Source organism: Musa acuminata, chromosome BXJ2-4 (assembly GCF_036884655.1).
Source record: "Musa acuminata AAA Group cultivar baxijiao chromosome BXJ2-4, Cavendish_Baxijiao_AAA, whole genome shotgun sequence".
NCBI classification, from domain to species: domain Eukaryota; kingdom Viridiplantae; phylum Streptophyta; class Magnoliopsida; order Zingiberales; family Musaceae; genus Musa; species Musa acuminata.
In genome coordinates, this window is record NC_088341.1 from 6,563,752 (window position 1) to 6,585,500 (window position 21,749).

The 21,749-nt window shown below is 38.8% G+C and overlaps 4 protein-coding genes across 15 annotated transcripts; 3 read left to right on the forward strand and 1 right to left on the reverse strand.

Annotated features, from left to right (window-relative positions):
* The first annotated feature begins 1,013 nt into the window (after positions 1–1,013).
* LOC135609729 (protein REVERSION-TO-ETHYLENE SENSITIVITY1-like) lies at positions 1,014–4,710 on the forward strand. 4 transcript variants are annotated; one of them, XM_065103290.1, is made up of 4 exons: positions 1,014–1,083; positions 1,191–1,303; positions 2,931–3,318; positions 4,159–4,710. In XM_065103290.1, the coding sequence occupies exons 3-4, from the start codon at positions 3,037–3,039 to the stop codon at positions 4,576–4,578; spliced, it is 702 nt and encodes a 233-aa protein (XP_064959362.1). In that variant the 5' UTR covers positions 1,014–1,083; positions 1,191–1,303; positions 2,931–3,036; the 3' UTR covers positions 4,579–4,710. The 4 variants fall into 4 exon arrangements, with proteins under 4 accessions (XP_064959362.1, XP_064959364.1, XP_064959361.1 ...); XM_065103292.1 differs by having other exon boundaries at positions 1,065–1,083; positions 1,191–1,286; XM_065103289.1 differs by lacking the exon at positions 1,014–1,083 and having other exon boundaries at positions 1,128–1,303.
* Positions 4,711–5,847: 1,137 nt separating this feature from the next.
* LOC135609730 (uncharacterized) lies at positions 5,848–10,657 on the forward strand. 5 transcript variants are annotated; one of them, XM_065103294.1, is made up of 11 exons: positions 5,848–6,048; positions 6,135–6,212; positions 6,300–6,351; positions 6,623–6,696; positions 6,782–6,912; positions 7,017–7,083; positions 7,542–7,885; positions 7,982–8,902; positions 9,189–9,257; positions 9,388–9,513; positions 10,260–10,657. In XM_065103294.1, exons 1-11 carry the CDS (start codon positions 6,024–6,026, stop codon positions 10,317–10,319), a joined length of 1,947 nt encoding a protein of 648 aa, XP_064959366.1. In that variant the 5' UTR covers positions 5,848–6,023; the 3' UTR covers positions 10,320–10,657. The 5 variants fall into 5 exon arrangements, with proteins under 5 accessions (XP_064959366.1, XP_064959367.1, XP_064959368.1 ...); XM_065103295.1 differs by having other exon boundaries at positions 7,548–7,885; XM_065103298.1 differs by having other exon boundaries at positions 6,030–6,048; positions 6,300–6,432.
* Positions 10,658–11,454: 797 nt separating this feature from the next.
* Positions 11,455–18,071, forward strand: LOC135609731 (V-type proton ATPase subunit C-like). Its single transcript, XM_065103299.1, has 11 exons — positions 11,455–11,772; positions 11,883–11,951; positions 12,030–12,157; positions 12,268–12,367; positions 13,187–13,254; positions 13,345–13,486; positions 15,107–15,223; positions 15,441–15,566; positions 17,278–17,361; positions 17,439–17,518; positions 17,711–18,071. The coding sequence occupies exons 1-11, from the start codon at positions 11,470–11,472 to the stop codon at positions 17,805–17,807; spliced, it is 1,314 nt and encodes a 437-aa protein (XP_064959371.1). The 5' UTR covers positions 11,455–11,469; the 3' UTR covers positions 17,808–18,071.
* A 287-nt stretch (positions 18,072–18,358) lies between these two features.
* LOC103980969 (protein CHUP1, chloroplastic-like) lies at positions 18,359–21,564 on the reverse strand. 5 transcript variants are annotated; one of them, XM_065102046.1, is made up of 4 exons: positions 20,415–21,552; positions 20,216–20,310; positions 19,389–20,009; positions 18,359–19,280 (listed from the first exon to the last, which is right to left on the reverse strand). In XM_065102046.1, exons 1-4 carry the CDS (start codon positions 20,542–20,544, stop codon positions 19,035–19,037), a joined length of 1,092 nt encoding a protein of 363 aa, XP_064958118.1. In that variant the 5' UTR covers positions 20,545–21,552; the 3' UTR covers positions 18,359–19,034. The 5 variants fall into 5 exon arrangements, with proteins under 5 accessions (XP_064958118.1, XP_064958117.1, XP_018680511.2 ...); XM_065102045.1 differs by having other exon boundaries at positions 20,216–20,313; positions 20,415–21,551; XM_018824966.2 differs by having other exon boundaries at positions 19,389–20,135; positions 20,415–21,549.
* Between the last annotated feature and the right edge of the window lie 185 nt (positions 21,565–21,749).

Here is a 21,749-nt window from a genome sequence, read left to right on the forward strand (position 1 = left end):
TGTACCATCATGTTCTCATCTCTTAACATATAGATTTGTATTTCTTAGGTGAAGCAAATGGTTGTTGTTGTTATCAAGGAAATTGATGTTCAAAAAACAGTTCTAATGGTTCGCATTTTTCCCAGGGAAGTCACAACACTTTTCCCCAGGTTTGTCTTCAACACGGTGGCCGAGGACTAAATCAGACATGGGTTGCATGCTGGCGTGCTGGTTAACTCCGGCAGCTATTGACAGAATCAGACCGATGTTCTCCAGGGAGCAACATCATATGGCAGAGTTGTGGCGCCGTTTGCTCTTTCAGCGACCCATTTTGTTGGCCCACTACTCCTCATGGCTTTCGTTGTCTCTGCCTGCCTGCCTGCCTGCCGTGTTGGTCCAAAGGTGTTGTTTTCATGTTTCGAACCTCGAAACAAATTGAAGTGCGTTTCTTCTCGTTTGTACATTATCATGTTCAGTTTTTCTACTTCGGCTACACTGTGCAGTATGTGTACTCGTGTCGCCAGTTTTTTATTCTCGACTTTGCAGCAAAATAAGTGATGGGCGGAGTTCCACTTCGTCTCACAAATCGATCAAGGCCCAGACGGACGGCTGAGATGCTTTCGATGGATAACTCCAGCGGCTGATCGAGCTCCCGCCTAGAATCTTCTTCCTACTCGATCGGTGGGGGCCACTGGCGGCGTCCCTTGGGACGGTGAAGAGACTACACTCACCGTGGGACAGAATTCGGCTACTCGATCTTTGATGACCCGTCTCGCTACCTGGCAAGCGATCGGCGACACGGAAGGCCCGATGAAGTGTTGCCTTTACGGATAAATATCGTCTTCATGGCCGTCATAATAAAAGAACTTTCCAAATCTACCTTCAGATTCACCCATTCGCTTCTGCTTGCCAGGAAGCAGTGGTGGGCCATACAGGATCAATCAAGGTCGTGCTGCCCGGGAATGGTTGGGTGGGAAACCCAAAACATTTTTTCGGTCCCCGCTTCGTTGATTCGTGAGACAAAAGTCGTTGGCATACTTCCACCCACCCTCCGCGTAAGCGCATCCTAAACAGCTCCGTCATTGGGCGGCGCGAATCGTCAAGGTTCATGCACCTTCCGCTTCCCCTTACCCTTCCCCTTCCAATGATATTATTGTTTATTATGACGGCCTTTTAATCTTTGTCCTCTCGAAATACTTCGCATCGCCCAGTCGACATTGTTGATCGTTCGACCGGAATCCGCCGCCCATTAGCAGAGGGAACGAAATCCTGCTGCCCATCCCCAGAAGAGTTCGCATCCTCCCAAGGTTGGTTCTTGGCGCAGGTGATTCCTCAGTCTCATCTCTGAGACACATGGTACAGAGAGCCCTCTTTCTAGTTTCATCAATTGGTGGTGATTAATATCTTAGTCAGCCTGTTTTGATGAACGCTTCGGCTTTTGATCTTGCTGTGGGAGCTCCTATGCATGTTGCTCTGTCGTAATCCTTTGCGTTGGCGCATTTTCTCTTTGGCCATTGCTTATGTGATGATTTGGGATTTTGACATTCGTAATATGCCAGAATTTTCCCTTGACAATAATTTTGTCTTGAGAAATGTGGAGTCGAATAGATACTGAAAGATTGAAGACATCCTTTGCCTATATGGATTGACTACGAAACGATGATGATTTCAGTCTTGAGGCCAGTCCTGTTGATTCACCTGTGATGCAGTTGATGCTAATTAGTACTACGAAGCATTGTTTTGTGGTTTACATTATGATGTTTAAAGAACTATATTTCGGCCATTACAGAGTTTACCTTGAATATGTGTGATTAAATGGTTCTTTTTTGCGAACTACAGTGATGAAAGCCTGCACTGATTAGTTCCCCCCTCACTTTATGCTTCACTGCCAAGTGCCAATTATCTCCTTCTGACCCTTCCTTTACTAGTGTAATAAAAACGCGATTGCATATTGTATACCTCCATCTCTGCTCTGTGTAGACCTTAAGCTTGATAATCTCACAATTTATAGTCCATGAATTCATAAAGACAATTCTGCAATTATCATTACGAGAAGTATTTAAACTTGAGTCTTCTTTACAAAAGTGAGGATCCATCATGCCTAGCAAAATAAGTCGTGATTTCAGAAGAGATTTGGCAGTGGGTCCAACTCTGACTCAACAAGAATGAAGTAGATGCCAATTTTTATATATTGAAGCCTGACGAATGTTTAAGTTCCCATCTTTTAATGATTGTCTTTATTCGATGTTTTACTCCAAATAGGAGGTTGAGCTTTGATGACTTGAATCCCAAGTGCAAGGTTTGATAGAATAGATGTGCTGAAGATGGCTGTGCATCCATCTCTACTTTCAATTGCAGCTTCCTTGCGCACAGCCTCTGATCTTTCTCCTTTTGATCTAGATCCTTCAACTCGCACTCAACTTTCTGAACTAACAGATACAGAATTTCCTGATCTAGCTTCCTCTCTAGTCGACTTAACAAGAACAGAGAAAACTGTACTTTCACTTGCACCAACATCTTTCTTTGATACTGCTACAAATACAGATCCTGCATGTTTCAGATACAACTTGACGAAGTAATTGAATAGTGTGATACACTCCATAAAGTGACCTGATATATGGTAGATGAGGAAAGAGTCTCACGGTATGACTTTTTGCTGAAGCATCTAGTCTACACAATATACGAGGAAGTTTGGCACTTTGTCTATATAATCAATTTTGGGTTCTGTTGTTATCTCATAATATAATTTTTGTTGAATATACATATTGGTTTTTCCATGGTTTATGTACAAGTTAAGGCTACATATTGGATGACTTGCATCAACAACATAGAAATCCATGCTATTGTCTCGTGAGAAATGCATTCTTGTTATCAGATTTTATAGATGGTTTTTTATACATCAATTCAAGTTGGAATATCAGTTACATTCTTAAGTATTCTTCTTGTGTCAGTGAGCATGGTATAGTCAAGTACTACAGAGGTACAGTGGCTGTTCATACTTCATAACATGGTCAATTATCTACAAAAGGATCAATATCCCCAAGGCTAAATTTATCGATGGACATTGAAGCTGCTGCTGTGGATAAAGATTTCAGTGCTAAAGAAAGACTGAATGAACTATGTCCACTCAATGGAGTGGATCCTAAGAAGGCTAGATTTCCTTGCTGCATAGTTTGGAGTCCACTTCCAGTAGTTTCATGGTTGGCTCCTTATATTGGTCACGTTGGAATTTGCCGGGAGGATGGAACAGTTCTTGACTTTGCTGGTTCAAATTTTGTGAACATTGATAATTTTGCATATGGAGCTGTTGCCAGATATCTTCAACTCGACAGGGAGCAGGTACAACAGACCCTAAGTTTTGTTTGGCCTTTGATTTCAGTCTGTAATTTTGATCTCAACTGCACTAAATTATTTGTCCTTTGAATTCATCACTGGCATCTTGTAATAGTGCTTCATTTTCATTCTTGTATTATTCCATCCATGAAGCAAAGTTGCCAATGCCTAGTATAGTTAGTACATTTAAATTTATCTTGTGCATAATGATTATATCCTGATAACCCAATAATTGCAATGTTGCTGCAATTGTTCTTTGGACTTCATACAACATAATGCTTCTTCCAGACTAGGCTGCTTTATGTTATGATCATGAACTAAGTTGCTGAAATGCAGTATGTACCATCAGCATCAAATTGAAATGCAGCAAGCTTACTCATATGGCACAATCACCACATGCTGCAATACCATCAGTATGATGGTACCATTTGCCGACTAACAAAGGCAGGGCATGCAACACTTTTTATTATGACAACCTATGCTTTTCCGCATATAAATTATGACTAGATTATTTTAATGTGAATTTGGTGAGAAATCATGCTTGCTTCAAGTAAAACTACATAACAAGCCCAGTAACTTTCTCCAGGAATCTTTTGTTGAGGTTATTATCAGTCGTTGTTGTTTCAAAAGGCTTTTATATTGAGTTTTGAACTTTCAGCAAGTTAAGCTAGTTGTATGAATCAAGTATTTGGTTGGCTTATCGTATACGTTTGTGCATGTAGATCGTCTCCTAAACAGTCACATTTGCTGTTTCCTGAAAACCTTGCAATTGAATGTTATGTATGACCATATTAAACCAGAGATTACCTTCTAACTCTATTTTAATTTGTTATATTTTCTGTGCAGTGCTGTTTTCCTCCTAACCTATCGGCACACACATGTGAGCAGTCCTACAAACATGCCGAACAAGGAACAGCAATATCGTGGGACGATGCACTGCATTCGAGCACGCAGCATTTTTCGCATAAGTACTACAACCTCTTCACCTGCAACTGCCATTCCTTTGTGGCTAACTGCCTCAATCGGCTCGCTTACAAGGGATCTGTGTGGTGGAACATGTTGAACTTGGCTGCTCTCATCCTCTGGAAAGGTCAGTGGGTGGATGGCATGTCAGTACTCCGATCATTCTTCCCCTTTGTGGCAGTGCTCTTTGTTGGTGTTTTAATGGCTGGTTGGCCTTTCCTGATTGGGATGGCAGCATTCTCATTCCTTTTGATTGGATGGTTTGTTTTTGGGATATACTGCACGAAGAATTTGATAGAATAAAATTCTTAGCCACGATTTGTTTGAAGAAGAGACAATGGATCGATGTTGACTTTTCTTGTTTTTGGGATATACTGTATGAAGAATTTGTTAAGACTAAAATTCTTAACCACGATTTACTTGTTGAAGTGACAACGGATTGATGTTGACTTTTACCATTTTTGGGATATATTACATGAAGAATTTGTTAGACAAATTCTTAGCCATGATTTGCTGGGAAATGTGATAATGGATCAATGTCTGACTTTTTCCGTTTTGGGATATACTTAATGAAAGAATTTGACAGACTACAAATCTTAGTCACGATCTGCTTAGAGAAGTGACAATGGATCGATGTTGACTTTTCCCTTTTGATTGTTGAGTTTATTTCCTTGTCAATTGCCTACTGGAAGTCGAATATTCTGATACTACTGAATATTATGTTACAGGTTTATGTCTAAGTTACCTCAGTTAAAATCTGATACTACTGAATATTATGTTACAGGTTCCTTACAAAATTTCTAATGTCAATCTTTCCTGTTAGTCAAAATCAATTGGTATCAAATTAGCCCATTTTTTTTTTGCAAGAGCATTTGAAATAAGAGAGAGCTGACAGAAAGAGAAAAGGGCAAACAGAGGAAATACCAATTCTGAAGAGGTAAATTGTTCATCGTTCTTCTAACTATTGAGCCTCATGGATTGACACCTAGCATCAGGGGAGCTCAAAGCCAATAAAAAAATCAAACTGGATCAAAAATTGATTTGGTTCGAATTGATTCATAAATAGTTTGATTTGAAGATTATAAATGATGAAGTATTATTTTTTTATTTGATCAATCGAATTAATTTTATAAAATTATTTTGGGTACATCGGTTTCATAATATTAACCAATTTAAAAATCATAATTTTACAAACCACGTGAGTCCAATTTTATAAATCTTATTGTGTCGATCCAATTAAATCAAAATTTTAATTTGATTCAATCGATTTAATTAAATCAGATCAATCTATTTAAATATATATTTTTAAAAATATTTAAACTTATAAACTGATCAATCAGTTTTAATTTAATTAAATTAAAATATATTCAATTAGATTTTACCTTGAATGGTTCCATTCGAATCACTATGAACACTCCCCCGACCAAAAATTTTGAAGAGGAAGTAACGTCTCCTGATCACAGAATAGAAAGATCTTTCTATCTCGTACTGCTTGAGATAGGGACTTCATCACACTCATTGGCGTCATCCGACGTTTCACCGAGGACGTGCCCATTTCTGCGCTTAGGGGGCCCTATTCGTTCGTTCGTTCTCTCAGCCACAAACGCCAACGCCCCATATCCTTCCGCCACTGGGCGGGTGCTCTTCGCCTCTCGTGCGCCAAACACGAACCCCGTCCTTCTCCTTCAGGCACACCGGCTTCTCCTTCGATCTCTTTCTTTGTCATCGGATCTCCGAACCCAACTGCGATGCCGGGCACCATCCAAGTCTCAGGTAGTTGTTCCTTTTTTATTCTTTTACTTCCTTTTCTTGATCTGTTTGCATAAAGTCAACAGCTAAAATCCCTGTTCAAATTGCAGTTCTTGAGTTGATGGAACCTCCTCCATCTGCTTCGCCAGCACTAACCGACGCGAAGACGAGATCTCTCTCTTTGAAAGGTTTTTCTTTTTCCTTTTTTATTTTCTGGTTCTCCCTTTGCCCTCGTATTCCTGTTGGTAATGATGTTGATGTTCCGCCTGCTGCAGTTACCGCGGGAAAGAGGGAGTACCAAACAGTGGGGAAGATGGACATCACATTGTGAGTGTCTTTCCGCTTCTTGTGCTTTTAAAGTTGAACCCCCTCTTTAGAAGCCAAGGCTCCTTTTTTTGTCATTATTAGGTAATTAAAAGCTCTAATTTCTTCCCCTTAACTTGCTACGATTACTGAATAAGAAAATTGATAGACTACAGCTCAATTTTCTTGATTTGCTTGGAACACGGTAGGGCAATTTCCTCGATGCTTCTTATGCTAGCATTAACCAAATGAATAAGGATAATTGGCCCAATCGATCCCCTGTCTATGGATGCAGCCCAGTTGTGTCTCTGAGGGAGAACCTGGTGGTGATGCTGTACAGTTTAGACGGGAATTTGTTGTCACGAATAGGTGGAGTTTATTACCATGTTTGATTACCAACTTAAAAGTTCAATCTTAGTAAATGCCAATCACAAAGGCTCATGTCGCTTGGTAGAGTTCAAGACATTGTCAGTGGTTGAAAGGGGGATGCTGGATGATACGTTTCCTCTTGAAGGTGGTGGCACTGTCCGTGTGAGGCTGCAGTTCTTACTCAGCGAAGAGGAACGCCTGAGGATCCATGAACTGGTATCATGAGTTTATTTATAATACTATGAAGCTTAGTGGATTTATGCATGCCATATAGTGTTTCATTGTTTTATCTAAACATAATGCATTTTCTTTGTTAAAAGAGGAACTCTACACTTAGACGGAAACATGGGGAGATGCTCAAGGAAGGCCTTGAGAGTAATATTTATGGTATTGCTTTTTTTTCAGTCTCCTGTGCTTTTCACTCTATTTACATCAGATACATGCATTTGTTTTACAATTTGCAAGAGATAACATCAAAGATATGATGCTGACTTGCAATGCTGAACACAATATAGAAGGAACTGTAATTACTCAGCCAAAGCATGCTGACCAAGTTAAGTATCAAATCTCAGTGCAAATGAATTTGATTATTTAATCCGATCGAGATTTCATTGTCTTTGATAGAAATTCAGGACTTATGAGATTTGTCATGGACATGGTCGCAGTTACTCTCTTTATGCCTGCTCGTGTCTCTCCACTTAGGCTTCAAGTCACATGATGAATTGATTTACTTCTTACAAAATGAAAATATTAGTCATCTTTGATTTTCTCCTTTTTTTTGTTTATGTTTTTTATTTGTGTTAGCTCTAGGTAATTGTTGCCTGACAGCACTTAGTTCCTCTTAGTTACAGATGAGTACAGTAATCCATCAATCACCCAAGGTCTTGAAAAGCACTCCCGGGACTCTGAGAATGACACCTGTAAATTAAGTGTTACAGATAAAGGAAAAAGCAAGAGAATATCAGCTATAAAAGGTTTTCAAGAAAGGGACACCATCCCAGAAGATAGTTCAGATCTTCATAGAGAACTTGCAGCATCTCTAGGACCAAGAAATGCTAGGGAAGAAATCATTCCCTTCTCTATTGAGTTGAAAGACCATATTCAAAGGAATGAGAAGAATCCTTTGGCAAGAAGCACAAGAAGCAACATTTGGAAAATGATAAGTGCCTTTGAAAATAGCCTATCTCAGGTAGTTATCTAATTGTGCTATATATGTTGGTTTTGTTGGGGCTTTATACATGCAACTCTTTCCTACTGAAATCATTACAAATTGAATGCAATGTAGGGACTAGGACATCCTGTTGACTCAGGTATATTATCGGTTGGAAAGAATCAAAATGAACAATCTTTGAAAAGAATATCTTCAGAAGAAAGCATGGAGAAAAAATTCTTTGGCCAAACCATGGCTAAGTCATTTTCTGCAGAGACGCTTTCTGATAACAGTTTACAAGACAACTTGAAAATTCCTGAACGACCACATCATGAGAAGAAGGAAGGAAGAGACATAGATAATGCCACCAAGTTGGAAGACATGGTAAATTACAATCAAATTTTGGATTTTGAGAAAAAGGTCAAGAACAAAGGATCGGATCAGAAAAATAAATCTCTGCATGCTGCACTGTGTCAAACTTCTGAAAGCATAATTAAAGTTCAAAAACCAATCATGACTGACGACAACATCTGTTTAGGTGGATCTATAGAACAAATGAATGTTCAAAAACTGAAGGCCATATATGCTGGACATGATCCATGTAACGAGGCAAAACCAAGGACGGATAAAGCACATGCCTGCTATATGGCAACCGATCAGAATGTTGGCAATGAAGTAAACGTATTTCTGCATAAAAATCAAAATGAAAATCGCAAATTTCAGAAGGAAACTAACCGATCAAGAAGTATAACTTCTGAGGCTGTCAATGTTGATCCTTGTAGTACCAGGACATACCAACAAGAGTGCTTGATTAATGCAGCTCCAGAGGACTTCTACTGTATATCCTGCAGAGGTCATTATGAAGAACTAGTGTCTGGGAATTCATTTGAATCAATAGGACTTTTTTATACTCAGACAGAAGAGTATCTGTGGGGCACACTTGGTATCTGGGCACCACGTCACCTGTGCATTACCACTGGAAGCAAACAATTGAGAAATCTTCTTGAAAGCTGCAGGATATGTCTAAGATCATTGTCAGCGGAGGACAAGTCCATGGTAATCGCTAATTATAATGTTTCCGTTTCTTTCTTCCTCTGAACTGCCTTATTCTACACGATTTTTATTTAGCATGCTGATGATCTTGGGGAAACACTTGTGTAAGTAATGGAAATACATTCACCCCTCATTTTATACCCTTTAAGATTGCAAATAAAGCAATGTTATCTTCATGATTTGTTTTCAATCAACATTTGACATAAGTAATCAGTAGACGGCATGATAAAGTAACAAATATCAGGGATACAGTTTTTGAGGTTTAAATTGGTGCTAACCTTCCCCCTAGGACCGAAACATACATGAGGATTACCAACGCAACTCAAAAGATTACGCCAATGGTGGGCTCTCATACATTGTAGGTTTCCTTATGTCCTTGATAACTTCTTCCACCTACAGTATAGTGTAGCCTGTTTGACAAACTCATCCTTTGTGTCAATTATAATTTACTTCTAACAGGTGCATTCTAACGTAGTGTCTTGTTGCAGGAAAAGATGTTTAGTGATTCATCCGTTTCAGTGACAAAAAATGAGATTGTGTCACGCAGTCCACGAAAACTGAACCATGAAAACTTGGTCAGCACATCAAATTCGAATGGAAGGCTGATCGACCAGGTATTTTCTTATTTTTGATGATTTAACATGTACTTTTTTCATTCTGATGTAGAAGTTTTAGCTATGCCTAATTACTCATTCTGCAAACAAAAATCATGTTTATTTGGTCCCTAAAAACAGAAACCTGTTAACACTCCAGATATCTTGATTTTGTTATCAGTGATGCCATAGCACATCCAACATGGCAAATTTGCTTTTAGATTTGTATAGTTGCCATGAATTTGGTTGGTTTCCACCTTGCCATATATATGGATTGGTTTATAGGACAGGAATATGATGTTCTCACCATCGATCAATGCTCACTAGATGATGCTGACTGTTGTCTCTACTATCAGTAAATGGTTTCACTTTCTATGCACATTATACTACTCTTCACTTTCAGATATATGGACTCCAGATGATAAAAGTATATCTTATATTGTTATATATTGTAATTTTTTGTTTAGCACTTATAGCTACTTAGTATTGTTGACTTACCTACTGTGTATTGTCGCAACTCAAGCTGAAAACCATGTAGGCCTTGCTATCCAAATGAAAAATAAAAAGTTAGGTTCCCTTTTTTGGGTGCATACAAAAACCTACTGGTCTAAATTACTGTTTTTGTGCAAAATATTTTTCATTAGTCTGAAGTAGCTGAATTGCTCATTTTTATGGTCACATCTACCTTCTTCTCTAGTTCAAATACTAATATTTAACCGTGCACTACTGAAAAGAAAACCTGTCATTTTGCCTTCTTTCTTTAACAGGGAGTACGAATCATTATCGTAATAATTGCTTGTGGGACACTTCTGCTGCGTGCCATATAAGGAAATCTGAGGACCTTGTACATCTGCTGGATTTTTTTCTCTGGCAATGTATCAGCCAAGAGCAAGATTGCCATTGGTATACCGAGAACAAGATGAATAGAAGAAAGGCAGGAGATTGCAAGAGTAACAAAACGGGTGGATTTCTTTCCTTTTTTTCCTCCAAGGTGATGTACATAAGAATGGTGGGGAATCGCAGAGAGTAACAAAACGAAAAACAAAATCGGAGATTTTTTAAAGACCCATACCCTGTGAGATTTTACAGCAGTTCTTTTGGGGGATAAAAGTAGGATGTTTGTATGCTACCCATCAATAAAAGTTCCTTTTTACTGAAAAAAAAATCGTTGTTTGTAAAGAGAAACTTAAGAAAACTCAAGTCAGTATCCTGTCACATTGGTTTGAGCTTCTCTCATCATAACGCATCCTTTGAACTGCTTGTTTTGGGACGATCACGATTAGATCACTATGAAGCTTCTGCGTCTTTATGCCTAATTTCTGAATCTCTGATTGGTTCAGTAAATCTTATCTCAAATATGTCAACTTTCAACTGATCATTGTTGTCATCATCAACAATATTATCATCATCAAAAGTATGTAGTCCAAGAAAAATTGTGAAGAATTAAAATATATCTTTGGGACTAAAGAGGATAAAAACCTTATTCAATTATTAGTAATATTATTTATAAAAAATTTTCATTGCATTATGTAACACATGAATTCAAATCTGAAGCCTATCACTTGTATAATATTATCTTAATCAATTGGACGTCTCAACAAAGATAATAATATTATCTAAAATTATTAACTTTTTATGACATACTGCAAGTATTTTTATTAATTAATTATCATAATCATAATAATGATTCATATACGGTTATTAAGCTCATAATAACAACTGGAATCAAGTGGTCAAAGTTGATCGATAAATGAAATGATTTGGTTATGTAGTCTTATTCAGAGACACATAACTCATATAAAGGAAAGAATTTTATCAAGTAGAGAATAAAAAAAATATTTAGTCCAGAATATAATTCCTTGGTTCAACAGAAGGAACCAACGTAGGGGAATTCCAAAGAATTGGCACTTCTTACCGGCAAGTCAACTGACACGAGCGAGTCGCAAACTCGGAGGTCACGTCTTTGGGTGCGGCTACATGATGTGGTTGATCAATGAGGTGCGGTGTGGGACCGTTCGAGGTGGCAACGTTTTTGTTCTGGTATCTGTTGTGTTTGTTTTAGAAAGGGGAAGGAGAAGAGCAATTACCGGCGATCGCTTCCTCCTCGTCCTCCTCCTCCCCCCGTGTGAAGAATCCCCTTCGATCCTTCTCCCAATCGCAGCTTCAATGGCGACGAGGTATTGGATCGCCTCGCTCCCCGTCCACACTTCCGCCTCTGCTCACTGGAACCGCCTCCGCGAATCCATCTCCAAGAACTCCTTCGACACCCTGCTCTATCGTGTAATGCATCGCAAAGCCTGTTCGCTGTCTGTCGATCTTGTTATCGTTACGATTCCTTTTAGTTTTAGGTCTTTGAATTCTGATCGTGTAAATGCTTTCGTGGAGCGCAGTTTAACACGCCGGATCTGCGGGTTGGAACCCTAGATTCTCTGCTTGCCCTCAGTGATGACCTCGTCAAGGTAATTATTCGATCACGTCAGGGTCTTTTGAGGCTTGATTTTGCTATGGCGTTGATTTTGCTCGATTCGGATGCACAGTCGAATGCTTTTATAGAGGGAGTGACGCATAAGATCCGACGCCAGATCGAGGAGCTGGAGAAGGCGTCCGGTGTCGAGGTTGGTGCTTTGACCGTGGATGGGGTTCCCGTCGATTCCTATCTCACGAGGTTGGTATTTGGTGCATCACTGATGGATCCAAAGTGTTTTTTCCTTCTTTGTCCTCTCTTTGATGATTTTGAGTATACACGGGGGAGGTAATGATTTGATGGGATGGCAGGTTTGACTGGGATGAAGGCAAGTATCCCACAATGTCGCCTCTGAGGGAGATCGTTGACAGCATTCATGTCCAAGTAGCTAAAATCGAGGATGACATGAAGGTCATTTTGATATATCTGTCTCGTCTCATGATTTTTGTTGTCATATTTATTTCCTAGACATTGCCCGCTTTTTACAATTTAACTAGCAATAAAATTGAGGAATAAGTATTGCTTTTTCCAGTTTGTGATGTGTAATTTATGAATTAAATTATAGAATCAGGGGAGCGGTGGTCAGTATTTATGTAAAATTCCAACATGGAGATGTTCTTGATGATCTAAAAAGGGATCTGGTTTACATGAACCTCGCAAGGATGAAGTATCATAATCAATTGAATCACTGCATCAACCAATTTGTACTCTTGTGGTCAATATTCCAGTTTTATATGGCTTATCCTCCTCTTTTTTTCCTTGAGACTCAAAAACTATCTTTTTTTCGTTTTCAAATTTGAACACTTTCGACTTTTGGTGCTATAAGTTTAGCTTAGTATCGAAACTAGCAGAAAATGTATGAAAACATTGGTATACCAAACATATCTTTGTTTCTTTCTCTTCTATTGCATGCATTCTATAAAGTAAATACATATCAGTGATTGACAATATAGTCATAACCTTCTTACATTTTGCTTGCATATTAAATTGTTTAGCGGTGACATTGTATTAGCTTAGGTAATTTTTTCTCCAAAGTCCAAACTATCATATCCATTTCACCATTGCCAATATCATGTATGGGAAATCTCCTCCTGTTATTTTCTTTGTACTGGAAAGGAAAATCATAAAAGATAGTATGAAAGTCAAAGACAACTTTGTCTCAACCTGTTCTTGAAGGTTTTTTCTGACCCTTTCATGTTAAAGTCCATAATAATGTTTGTACTTTTGCAGGTTCGTGCTGCAGAGTACAGCAATATCCGTAGTCAGCTTAATGCAATAAACAGAAAGCAAAGTGGAAGGTATGAAAGGATACACTTTCTGACTTTCTGCCTCAATTTGTTCAGTGTCAGCTTGGTTTTGTGATTCAAGTGTCATTTTGCCTATTGCAGCTTAGCAGTTCGTGACCTTTCCAATTTGGTAAATCCAGAAGATATTGTAGCATCAGAACATCTGGTGACACTTCTAGCTGTAGTTCCAAAGTACTCTCAGAAGGACTGGCTTTCTAGCTATGAAACTCTGACTACATTTGTGGTAAAATATTCTAGTATCTTATGCTTTCATTAGTTGTCAATGGACTTTAATTGATTCCCTTAATTTGTTCATCTTACTTTTCTTATATCCACTTTTGCCATTAGAAGAACCACTCATGAATTCTTAAACTGAGGGTTATGCTCATGAATTAAAGCTTACTGGTAACTGCTTGAGGAAACAAAAAAAGGTAAGCTCTGTAAATTGACAACAAAAGCATAGCCAAAGAAAAGTTAATGAAAGAACGGATACACAGGGTCTACATGGGTACATTTGGAAGTCCAGAGAGAAACATCTTTTATTGACTTAAAAAAGACTCTCTCTCTAGAAAATCAAAGCAGATCAGCCATGCATGTACCAATCATGAATAACCATGTGCACCGAATTGTCATATCTTCTTCATGGGCTTTTATCTAAGAATTTGTTGTTATGGTACTGAGACATTGAACGATGGGAAGCCTTTGAGATGGTGCTAAACTGCTTATTGAAACTTAAATTTTTATAGTATTAGTCACAAAATGGGGCATAATGCTCGAGTTTTTCAACCATATGGACTCATGTTGGTGCTATTATGCACATCTACTCTTGTGGACATTTGTGTACAACCAAGGAAGGCACATAGCTTTTGGAAATGGAATTCCGGTTATGCTATCTCTAACTGTGGGTCAACAGTTGCAAATTGAAAGGGAAAAAATTAGACGAGGCAGCTCATTTTGTTCTTCCTCTCACACTTTATTTCCTGGCCATTGTTGGTTAACTATTATGCTCTGTTAAAAGCATGAAGGTTTACATTTATATGCTTTTAATTCTGGTATATGTTTCAACATTTAATATTGACAAGTATACTTAATAATAAGATGATATTCTTGATATTTTTAGGATGTGTTTGGTTTAGGGTTAAGAGAGTTAAACCACATGGCTATTAGATAACCTTTTAAAAGTTTGGAGTTATGAGAGGTTGAATGAACTTAGCCTAAGACGTTTAACCTAGATAAATCAGGTAGAACTACCCACCTAATGGTGGGTAAAAATATCTATACTGTAATTTTAATTTTGTTTTACAGACCTACAATTTGGTTTAGTTTGTTATCTGGGTTAGTAAACTTTACTAGATTATTCTAAACCCAAACTGGATGCAGCATTAGTGCAGCATGAGTGGTTTCACTTTAAGCAGATTAAAGTACGTCTGCAGCATGAACATTTTTTATTATTCTGTTGGTCTAGAAGAGCACAACAATTTAAATCTACCTAATAAATAACATACATGTTTTAAGCATATATTATATGGCTATATCATCAAGTTATAATAATGCTTCGTTTTCAATTAAATATCTGCTTCTGATTAGATATGTGATTGGTTTTGCCAACTTACAATTTTGATACCCTAAATCGACCCACATATATTGAACATGAACTTATACAAACTTAGCAAAGATCATTTTGTCTCAACTCTCAAATGAAAGTAAAAGTTCTATTAGGTCTTATGATAGGTAATCCCTCAGTCTCAGTTCATGTACATAGATAAACCAGTACTCACTTTTGTAGACTTGAATTTGGAAATTTTGTAACGTATGTTCTTCCTGTTGTAAGTTTAGCACTTGACAGTGACTTATATTTATTTAGGTTCCTAGGTCAGCAAAGAAGTTGCATGAGGATAATGAGTATGCTCTTTATACTGTGACTCTCTTTCGAAAGGTTGCTGACAACTTTCGCAATAATGCACGTGAAAAAGGATTTCAGGCAAGTTTCTTACTCAAATTGATTTGCTGAAGTTACCCTGTGTCTTTGACAGAAATATTGAAATTTGACTTGTATTTTAGACTTTCACCTAGAGTTACCAGAAAACTCACTGACCTGCAATTCTTTCCCTTCTGACAATTCCAGATGGTCAAGTTCTCTGGTGCTCTTTATTCATTTTGTTCTTGGTGAAATTTATTTTATGTTTTTTGTGGTTCAGATTCGGGAATTTGAGTATAGTCCAGAAGCACAAGAAAGTAGGAAACAAGAGTTTGAAAAACTAATACAGGATCAGGAGAGCAAGAGGAGATCCCTTTTACAATGGTGCTATGCCAGTTATGGAGAGGTGCACTGAGTATTTAAGTTTAGTTATCTTATTTAACTTTCTTATGGTGCAATGCTTCTGCCAGTCCTTTGTTTTAAGTTTCTTTGAAGAAAGAAAGCAATGGTTTATGTTGTTGCATATATGACTGAACCATTGATTGTTTCTGAACTTTTTTTGGTAAGACGGTTATTACATTCTTGACAATTTTCCTGTATCTATGTACAAGGATATATCTCTATCTTCTACTGATTATATTATGGTTGGTTTGCTAAGTTCATTCAGATATTTCTTGTATATACTTAAAGTGGTAAAGATAATGAACTTCAGAAGAGGAGAACATTAGAATCATTGAATGAAAAGGCCAGCTCGAACAACTAGAGAAAACAGAGAACAACTAATTAGAAATAGCCATGACATCTTAGGATAGAGAACTGAAGCAGGTTTAATCCTAAATGAGCTTAGCATCAAGGCATGCCAATATATACATTTAAGTTGAAACTACAATTTTGATAAGTTGGTGTTTGAAAATTGGGTAATGTAAACAATCCAGTCGTAGTTGTTTTCTGTTCAACAGATCATGAATGTATATTTAAGACAACTCTCTGACCACTAGACTCATGCTCGGTAAATGTGGTGTGGGCACAGAGTGTATCTTTTTTCAAATTTCTGAGACACCAATTGTTCTGTCAATATGTTGCATGGGATATCCCTTCTGTTTTCACAACTTCTCTTCAAAGTCTACTTTACTTAATGTTTTCTTGCTTTTCAAATGTTGTTGTTTAGTGGTATTAAAATGCAATACCTGCTTATACAAATCAAAATTTATGCTTTACTGTTCTACACCATCAGAAGATAATCAATTATAGCAACTACTATTTTCATTTTTAGGTCAATTCTCTGGATAACACATCATAAGTTCTATCTTGATGTGTTCAATTATTAATTTCTATTGTTTGAATTTACTGTATGCTTCCAGTATTTCTTCTTGCATAATTCTTTTTAATCAAATGACTGGATTTACTTTTAACTTGCATTCACATCACTTTTCTTTGGTTAAAGCTCAAACCTTGGTTTCAACAAGTCCAGGAATCATTGCAGTAGGTGGAAGTTCTGCATGGTGCAACAATTGTGTCATATCTCATTATGAATTTTGTTAACAATGTTGCTTCTTCACAACTCTTTCATCATCTGCTTTTGCCGCTGCACCAGTTACAGAAAACAGTTGTACTAAATGCAGGCTCAATACCTAACTAACAAATACAGAAGTAATGCACAGATGACAAAAAGAAAGTTAACCACAAATATGTAAAGACATCTGAAATTTCAATGGTGCAACTGCTGGAACTGAGTTATACAGAAAACAAAGTTTTGCAAATGTGTCAAGCTGATGCATTTTGTGAACCTAAGAGTTTTAGCTTAATTGATTTTAATTACCTCTTTGTTCTTCTCTTTCACCAACGTCTCCTTTGAGTTTAAAATTATCAGTCATTAGTGTAGCAGCCGTGGACATACAAAGAGAATTCTTTACTTGTATGTGATAAATAATGACTATTATGAAACATGTTGGATTTCATACGTCAGTGTTGCTTAAATTTGCATGGGATAAGCACAATGCAACTGCCAGCATCAAGCTGTATACAACGCATTTTCATATTTCACCAATGGATTCTTTGCTCAAATTGTAGCTTATTTCCACTATTAATGTCACTTTTATATATGCATCTGCTTGCAGGTTTTCAGTTCCTGGATGCATTTCTGTGCTGTACGGGTCTTTGCAGAGAGCATTCTCAGATATGGGTTGCCACCACAGTTTCTGGTATTAGAACCTATTTCTCTGCTTTGATTAGATGTCCCCACAATAAATACCAACACAATTCTGCTGGTATGTTACAGGCTGTAGTATTGGCACCTTCGGTGAAAAGTGAGAAGAAAGTTCGTGGTATTCTGGAAGAGCTATGTGGAAATGTTAACAGGTAATGGTTGCTATTATCAACATATTCAAACCGGATTAGTTTTCATCTGAAATGCATAGCCTTTGTATCGATATGTGCATTTAATCTCTTTTCCAAACTCAGACTATGCTTAGTTTTATTGTGTTTCTCTTTTCCAAACTCAGGCTTTGCTTAGTTTTATTGTGTTTCTGACCGACTTTATTTGCCTTCCAGTTCCTATTGGAAATCTGAAGATGAAGTTGGCTTGGCTGGTATAGGTGGTGAAGCTGAGGCTCATCCCTATGTCTCCTTCACTATCAATCTTGTCTGATGTGAAAAAAAAGCGAGTTGTGAGTTGATCAACCATGGATGATATCGAGTAAAATTATAGCCATCGACACACAATTGCATATTGTATTATATACTTGTGATGCCATATGCCAATATTTTTATGCATGTGATAATTTTCACAATTTTGTTCTTGGCTCTTCAGCCGATCAATAATGTAATCATGTTGAAGTCGTTTTTTTTCACTCAACCTGAAACTTGGATCCCTTTTGATCTAATAAATCTGGCACTTTAATGGCTTTTGCAATTTGGATTCTATTGTAAGCACAAGGCTGTATCCCTAATTCCTGCCTCCAGATAGCATATTTTGAACTGCTAATCCTTTATTAGCATTGTCTGCTTTCAATCCTCGAATTTGATGTAGATTAGTATAGACTCCTTGAACTCTCTACTTGTTTTGATCGTTGATGCAGATAATTATTTGTTTGTTTTATTCGAGAAAATTAGTAGGCTTTTCTTAGCAAAATGTTGAATTAATGAACACCTTGAACATGGAACAAAGTTCTCCGCGAACACAAAGAGTTTCCTACGACGTTTGAAGAAGAACCACACACTGAAAACTATCGATTTAAGAAGAAAAAGTGATCTTGCAGTTCCAAGTGCATGTCAGCAAGCCAACAAATATATTCACTGTCCCCACTAACGACATGTTCGACATAAGGCAACTTAAAACAGTGGCGCCATCAACTGTGGCTGAAGGAAGCTGACCGTTGCGAGAACTCATGAAAGCTTCGGCGTATCTGTGTCTCCGAACAGTCTCAGATTCTCCCTGGTGAAATGAATTATTTCGACAAATATTGCTGTCATCTTCACTGGTCATGTTTCTGTGCTCCATGGTAGTAAGTAATAATACCCAGATCCCTCTCGCAACGGGCTCCTTTACAGTGGGATCTAAAAGCAGTTCGAAACCAAGCAGGTCTCTTCTTCCATCTGTCGTCGGCGTGCGACGCGGTTCCTGTCGAATGACTGCTCACCGACTTCTCCCCAGGCAGGCAAGAAGCCACGCCATCGGAGGAAGCAACTCTCTTGTCTCGACTGCCTTTTTCTTAGCGCCAGCTTCGTCAGTCCGCCAAGGAACTTCGATCTACGTGGGCTGGTCCTTTCGACTGGAGAATCGTCGTACTCGCCACTGGATTCCTGAGACGAGCAATCTGCATCGAAGTCCCTAAACCTCGAGTTCTTTTGATCGTCGATGCATGCGTGTGTGTAATCAAGTATGAGCTGCTTGGCTTTCTCCTCTGATGTTGGGCTCCAACACTTGCTTAGATCCTCGGCAAACGATTTCCTCAGAGGGGGGTTGATGCTGTCTCAGCTCATACCTTAGGCAGGCATTGAGCCACCGGAGATACACGAGCTCCTCGACATCTGCGCAGCGATCTGCTTGAAGCTGCTCGATTTCCTTCTCCAAATTGTCATTGGCTTCTCCCAGCTGGTAGACTTCCTCCATGACTTCTGCCTGCATAACATAACTGAAGGTTAAGAGGTGATGCAACTCAGAATTAGAACCAAAAAACCATATATATTTATGACTCAACTGAATCAACGAAGAGAAATTATGAACTACCTGAGGCTCCTCGAGAGTGGAGATGGACGTCTCTGCGTACGCCAACCTTTGTGCCAACTCCATGTTTTCCTGCGACAGGATCGAGTTCTCCTTTCCGAGTTCATCAACCTCGTCTTCTAACTCCTTCAGTCTCTTCAACTTGTTTTGGAGATCCACATCCTCTTGGCTATCCTTGTGCTCCACATCGTTCAGCTTCCTGATCTTTTGCTCGAGGAACGCTATCTCTTCTCTTGCCTGAACATGGACGGAACTCATCCTCCTCTTGAGATGCTTTATTATCACCCTTGCAGAATCGAGCTCCGGCGCTATTTTCCGGTACTCCGATGCCTGAAGTTTGAGCCTCTGGTTCTCGTTCTTCAAGGACTCGATCTTCAGGGATAAACGGCTAGCCTTCACTGAGTTCAACTTCAACTCCCCTTCGAGCTCTCGAATGGCAGCATCTTGCTCCTTCGATCCATAATACTCGAGCATTTGGATATCAAGGCTCCTAATCCTGTCGCAGAGGGACTGCACCAGGTCGCGAAGGTACATGATCTCTGCGTCCGTTTTCACCTTCTTGCCCTCAAACTTGTCACCAGTGGAGTTCCTCGGCTCCGCACGCTCAGGTTCCTGCTTGACTGCCTGCAAGATGAGTCCGTCTTCATCCACTAAATTCTCAGGAGACTGCTTTGTGAAGTTGTTGGTCACTGTTGTTATAGTGGCAGGAGCAGCGGAAGTTCCATGGACGACGTTCGTTTTAGCTTCTTCCTTCTCAGATGATAAGGAAAATTTATACATCTATATACATCATATTTAATCATCTCAAGTTGAAGGAGCAGGAATCTTACATTTTGTAGGATGAGGAGCCCATCTGTGAGGTCTCTTCCACAACCAATAGGTGCAGCATCTATAGATCTACGGCCAGTTGCAGATTCATCATTTCCTACTACAAGTAATACACACAAGAACAGGAAATGGTTAAAGAGGATTCGGCATCGAGTGTAAGTTAAGTCTATCCTGCGTAGAAACAGAGCCGAAGACGCAAACCAGTATCGGCTGAGGTCTGGAAGTTGAGATGGGAGACGAGGTATCCGGCAATGGGCACTGCCAGAGCGACGCCAAGTTTGAGGAGCAGAAGTCTCCCGTCCTCCATTCCTATCTCCAACAGCCCCTTCATCCCCGATCCTTTATGACGACGATGGTTATCCCGTCTTCATATGACCAGTGACGGATCATGCGTCCACGATGATAGAAGGAACAAGGAAAAGAAGAGGAGGGAAGAAGAACTCAGTGGGTGTCGTTTTGGCAATCGAAGGCCTAATCCTTTTTCGTTCTTCTCTTCCTCTTTTCTCTCCTAAAGGCGGATAGGATGGCTGACGACTCATCTTCTCCCTCCCCTGTTTTATATCAGCAACAGCAGAAGATTGTGGCATCTACTAAATTGAACAACGCAACGAATGGGATCAGTCAGAGTTTTGAAACAAGACAAGAAACTAAAGAAACTTGTTCTTCTTGCTCTGTTTTCTTCCTTGCTGCAATAATTCTGTAGGCTCACAGTTTGTTGCTTCTTTAAAGTCTGGACGTGGTGTTATACCACCAGATCTTTCTCTGTCACTTTTTGCTATGTCCTCGCACTACGTGGAGATTTTGGAGCGAGAAACCCGCGGAGAGAGACGCTGACGCTTCTGGGTTTCGTTTCTTTACTGCAACAAACAACAGCCAATCACCACCATACCATGGCTTCTTTGGCAAAACGAGAGAGCCGTGATTCTGTGCTCATTCCCTTCCCTTCTGCAGAGCAAGCGAGGGTTTCATCTTAGACTTCACTTCCAACTCTTAAAGTGCCATAGTTGAGTGGATTATGATCCTTTCATTGTGCCAATCTTTCCTCTGGTACACGAGACTACCACCTCAACCACGAACGTGTATGGTCGGCTGCAGGTCATGTGAGAGACAGCTACTACTAATGGATGATTTAAAATGAGAAACAAAAAGAAAATTATCGACTCTAATGGCTTAAAATGAGAAACAAAAAGAAAATTAGCTGAAGAGAACGTCAAACATAAACTAATCCCGAGCTACAGCTTCCACTGATGTAAACATCCTGAAGACTTTCTCCTTTTGTTCTTCAAGATTCTGAGTTCCGCCAAAGAAAGAAAACTCTGATGCAGCCATGACATTATCTCATATCAGATTCATATTGTTTTCGTGTACGATTGATGTGCCACAAACTGTTGTTCATGGCAAATAAAAGAAACAAAAATCTATTCTTCTTCCACAAGCTTTGTCTGAGATTATATGACATATTCTCTTCCTTCTCCACAAAATATTAGAAGTACATAAAATAAATTGAATGCATTTATATATTAATCTGACAATATT

Coding starts and splice junctions, on each gene's coding strand:
- LOC135609731 (XM_065103299.1), top strand. CDS start 11,470: ATGATGTGGTTGATCAATGAGGTGCGGTGTGGGACCGTTCGAGGTGGC. Junction 11,773..11,882: donor TCGACACCCTGCTCTATCGT/GTAATGCATCGC, acceptor CGTGGAGCGCAG/TTTAACACGCCGGATCTGCG. Junction 15,224..15,440: donor CACGTGAAAAAGGATTTCAG/GCAAGTTTCTTA, acceptor TTTGTGGTTCAG/ATTCGGGAATTTGAGTATAG.
- LOC103980969 (XM_009397518.3), bottom strand. CDS start 20,544: ATGAAGGGGCTGTTGGAGATAGGAATGGAGGACGGGAGACTTCTGCTC. Junction 20,136..20,215: donor GGCTCCTCATCCTACAAAAT/GTAAGATTCCTG, acceptor TCATCTGAGAAG/GAAGAAGCTAAAACGAACGT. Junction 19,281..19,388: donor CCACTCTCGAGGAGCCTCAG/GTAGTTCATAAT, acceptor TATGTTATGCAG/GCAGAAGTCATGGAGGAAGT.
- LOC135609729 (XM_065103290.1), top strand. CDS start 3,037: ATGGACATTGAAGCTGCTGCTGTGGATAAAGATTTCAGTGCTAAAGAA. Junction 3,319..4,158: donor TTCAACTCGACAGGGAGCAG/GTACAACAGACC, acceptor TTTTCTGTGCAG/TGCTGTTTTCCTCCTAACCT.
- LOC135609730 (XM_065103294.1), top strand. CDS start 6,024: ATGCCGGGCACCATCCAAGTCTCAG. Junction 6,049..6,134: donor GGGCACCATCCAAGTCTCAG/GTAGTTGTTCCT, acceptor TTCAAATTGCAG/TTCTTGAGTTGATGGAACCT. Junction 9,514..10,259: donor ATGGAAGGCTGATCGACCAG/GTATTTTCTTAT, acceptor TTTCTTTAACAG/GGAGTACGAATCATTATCGT.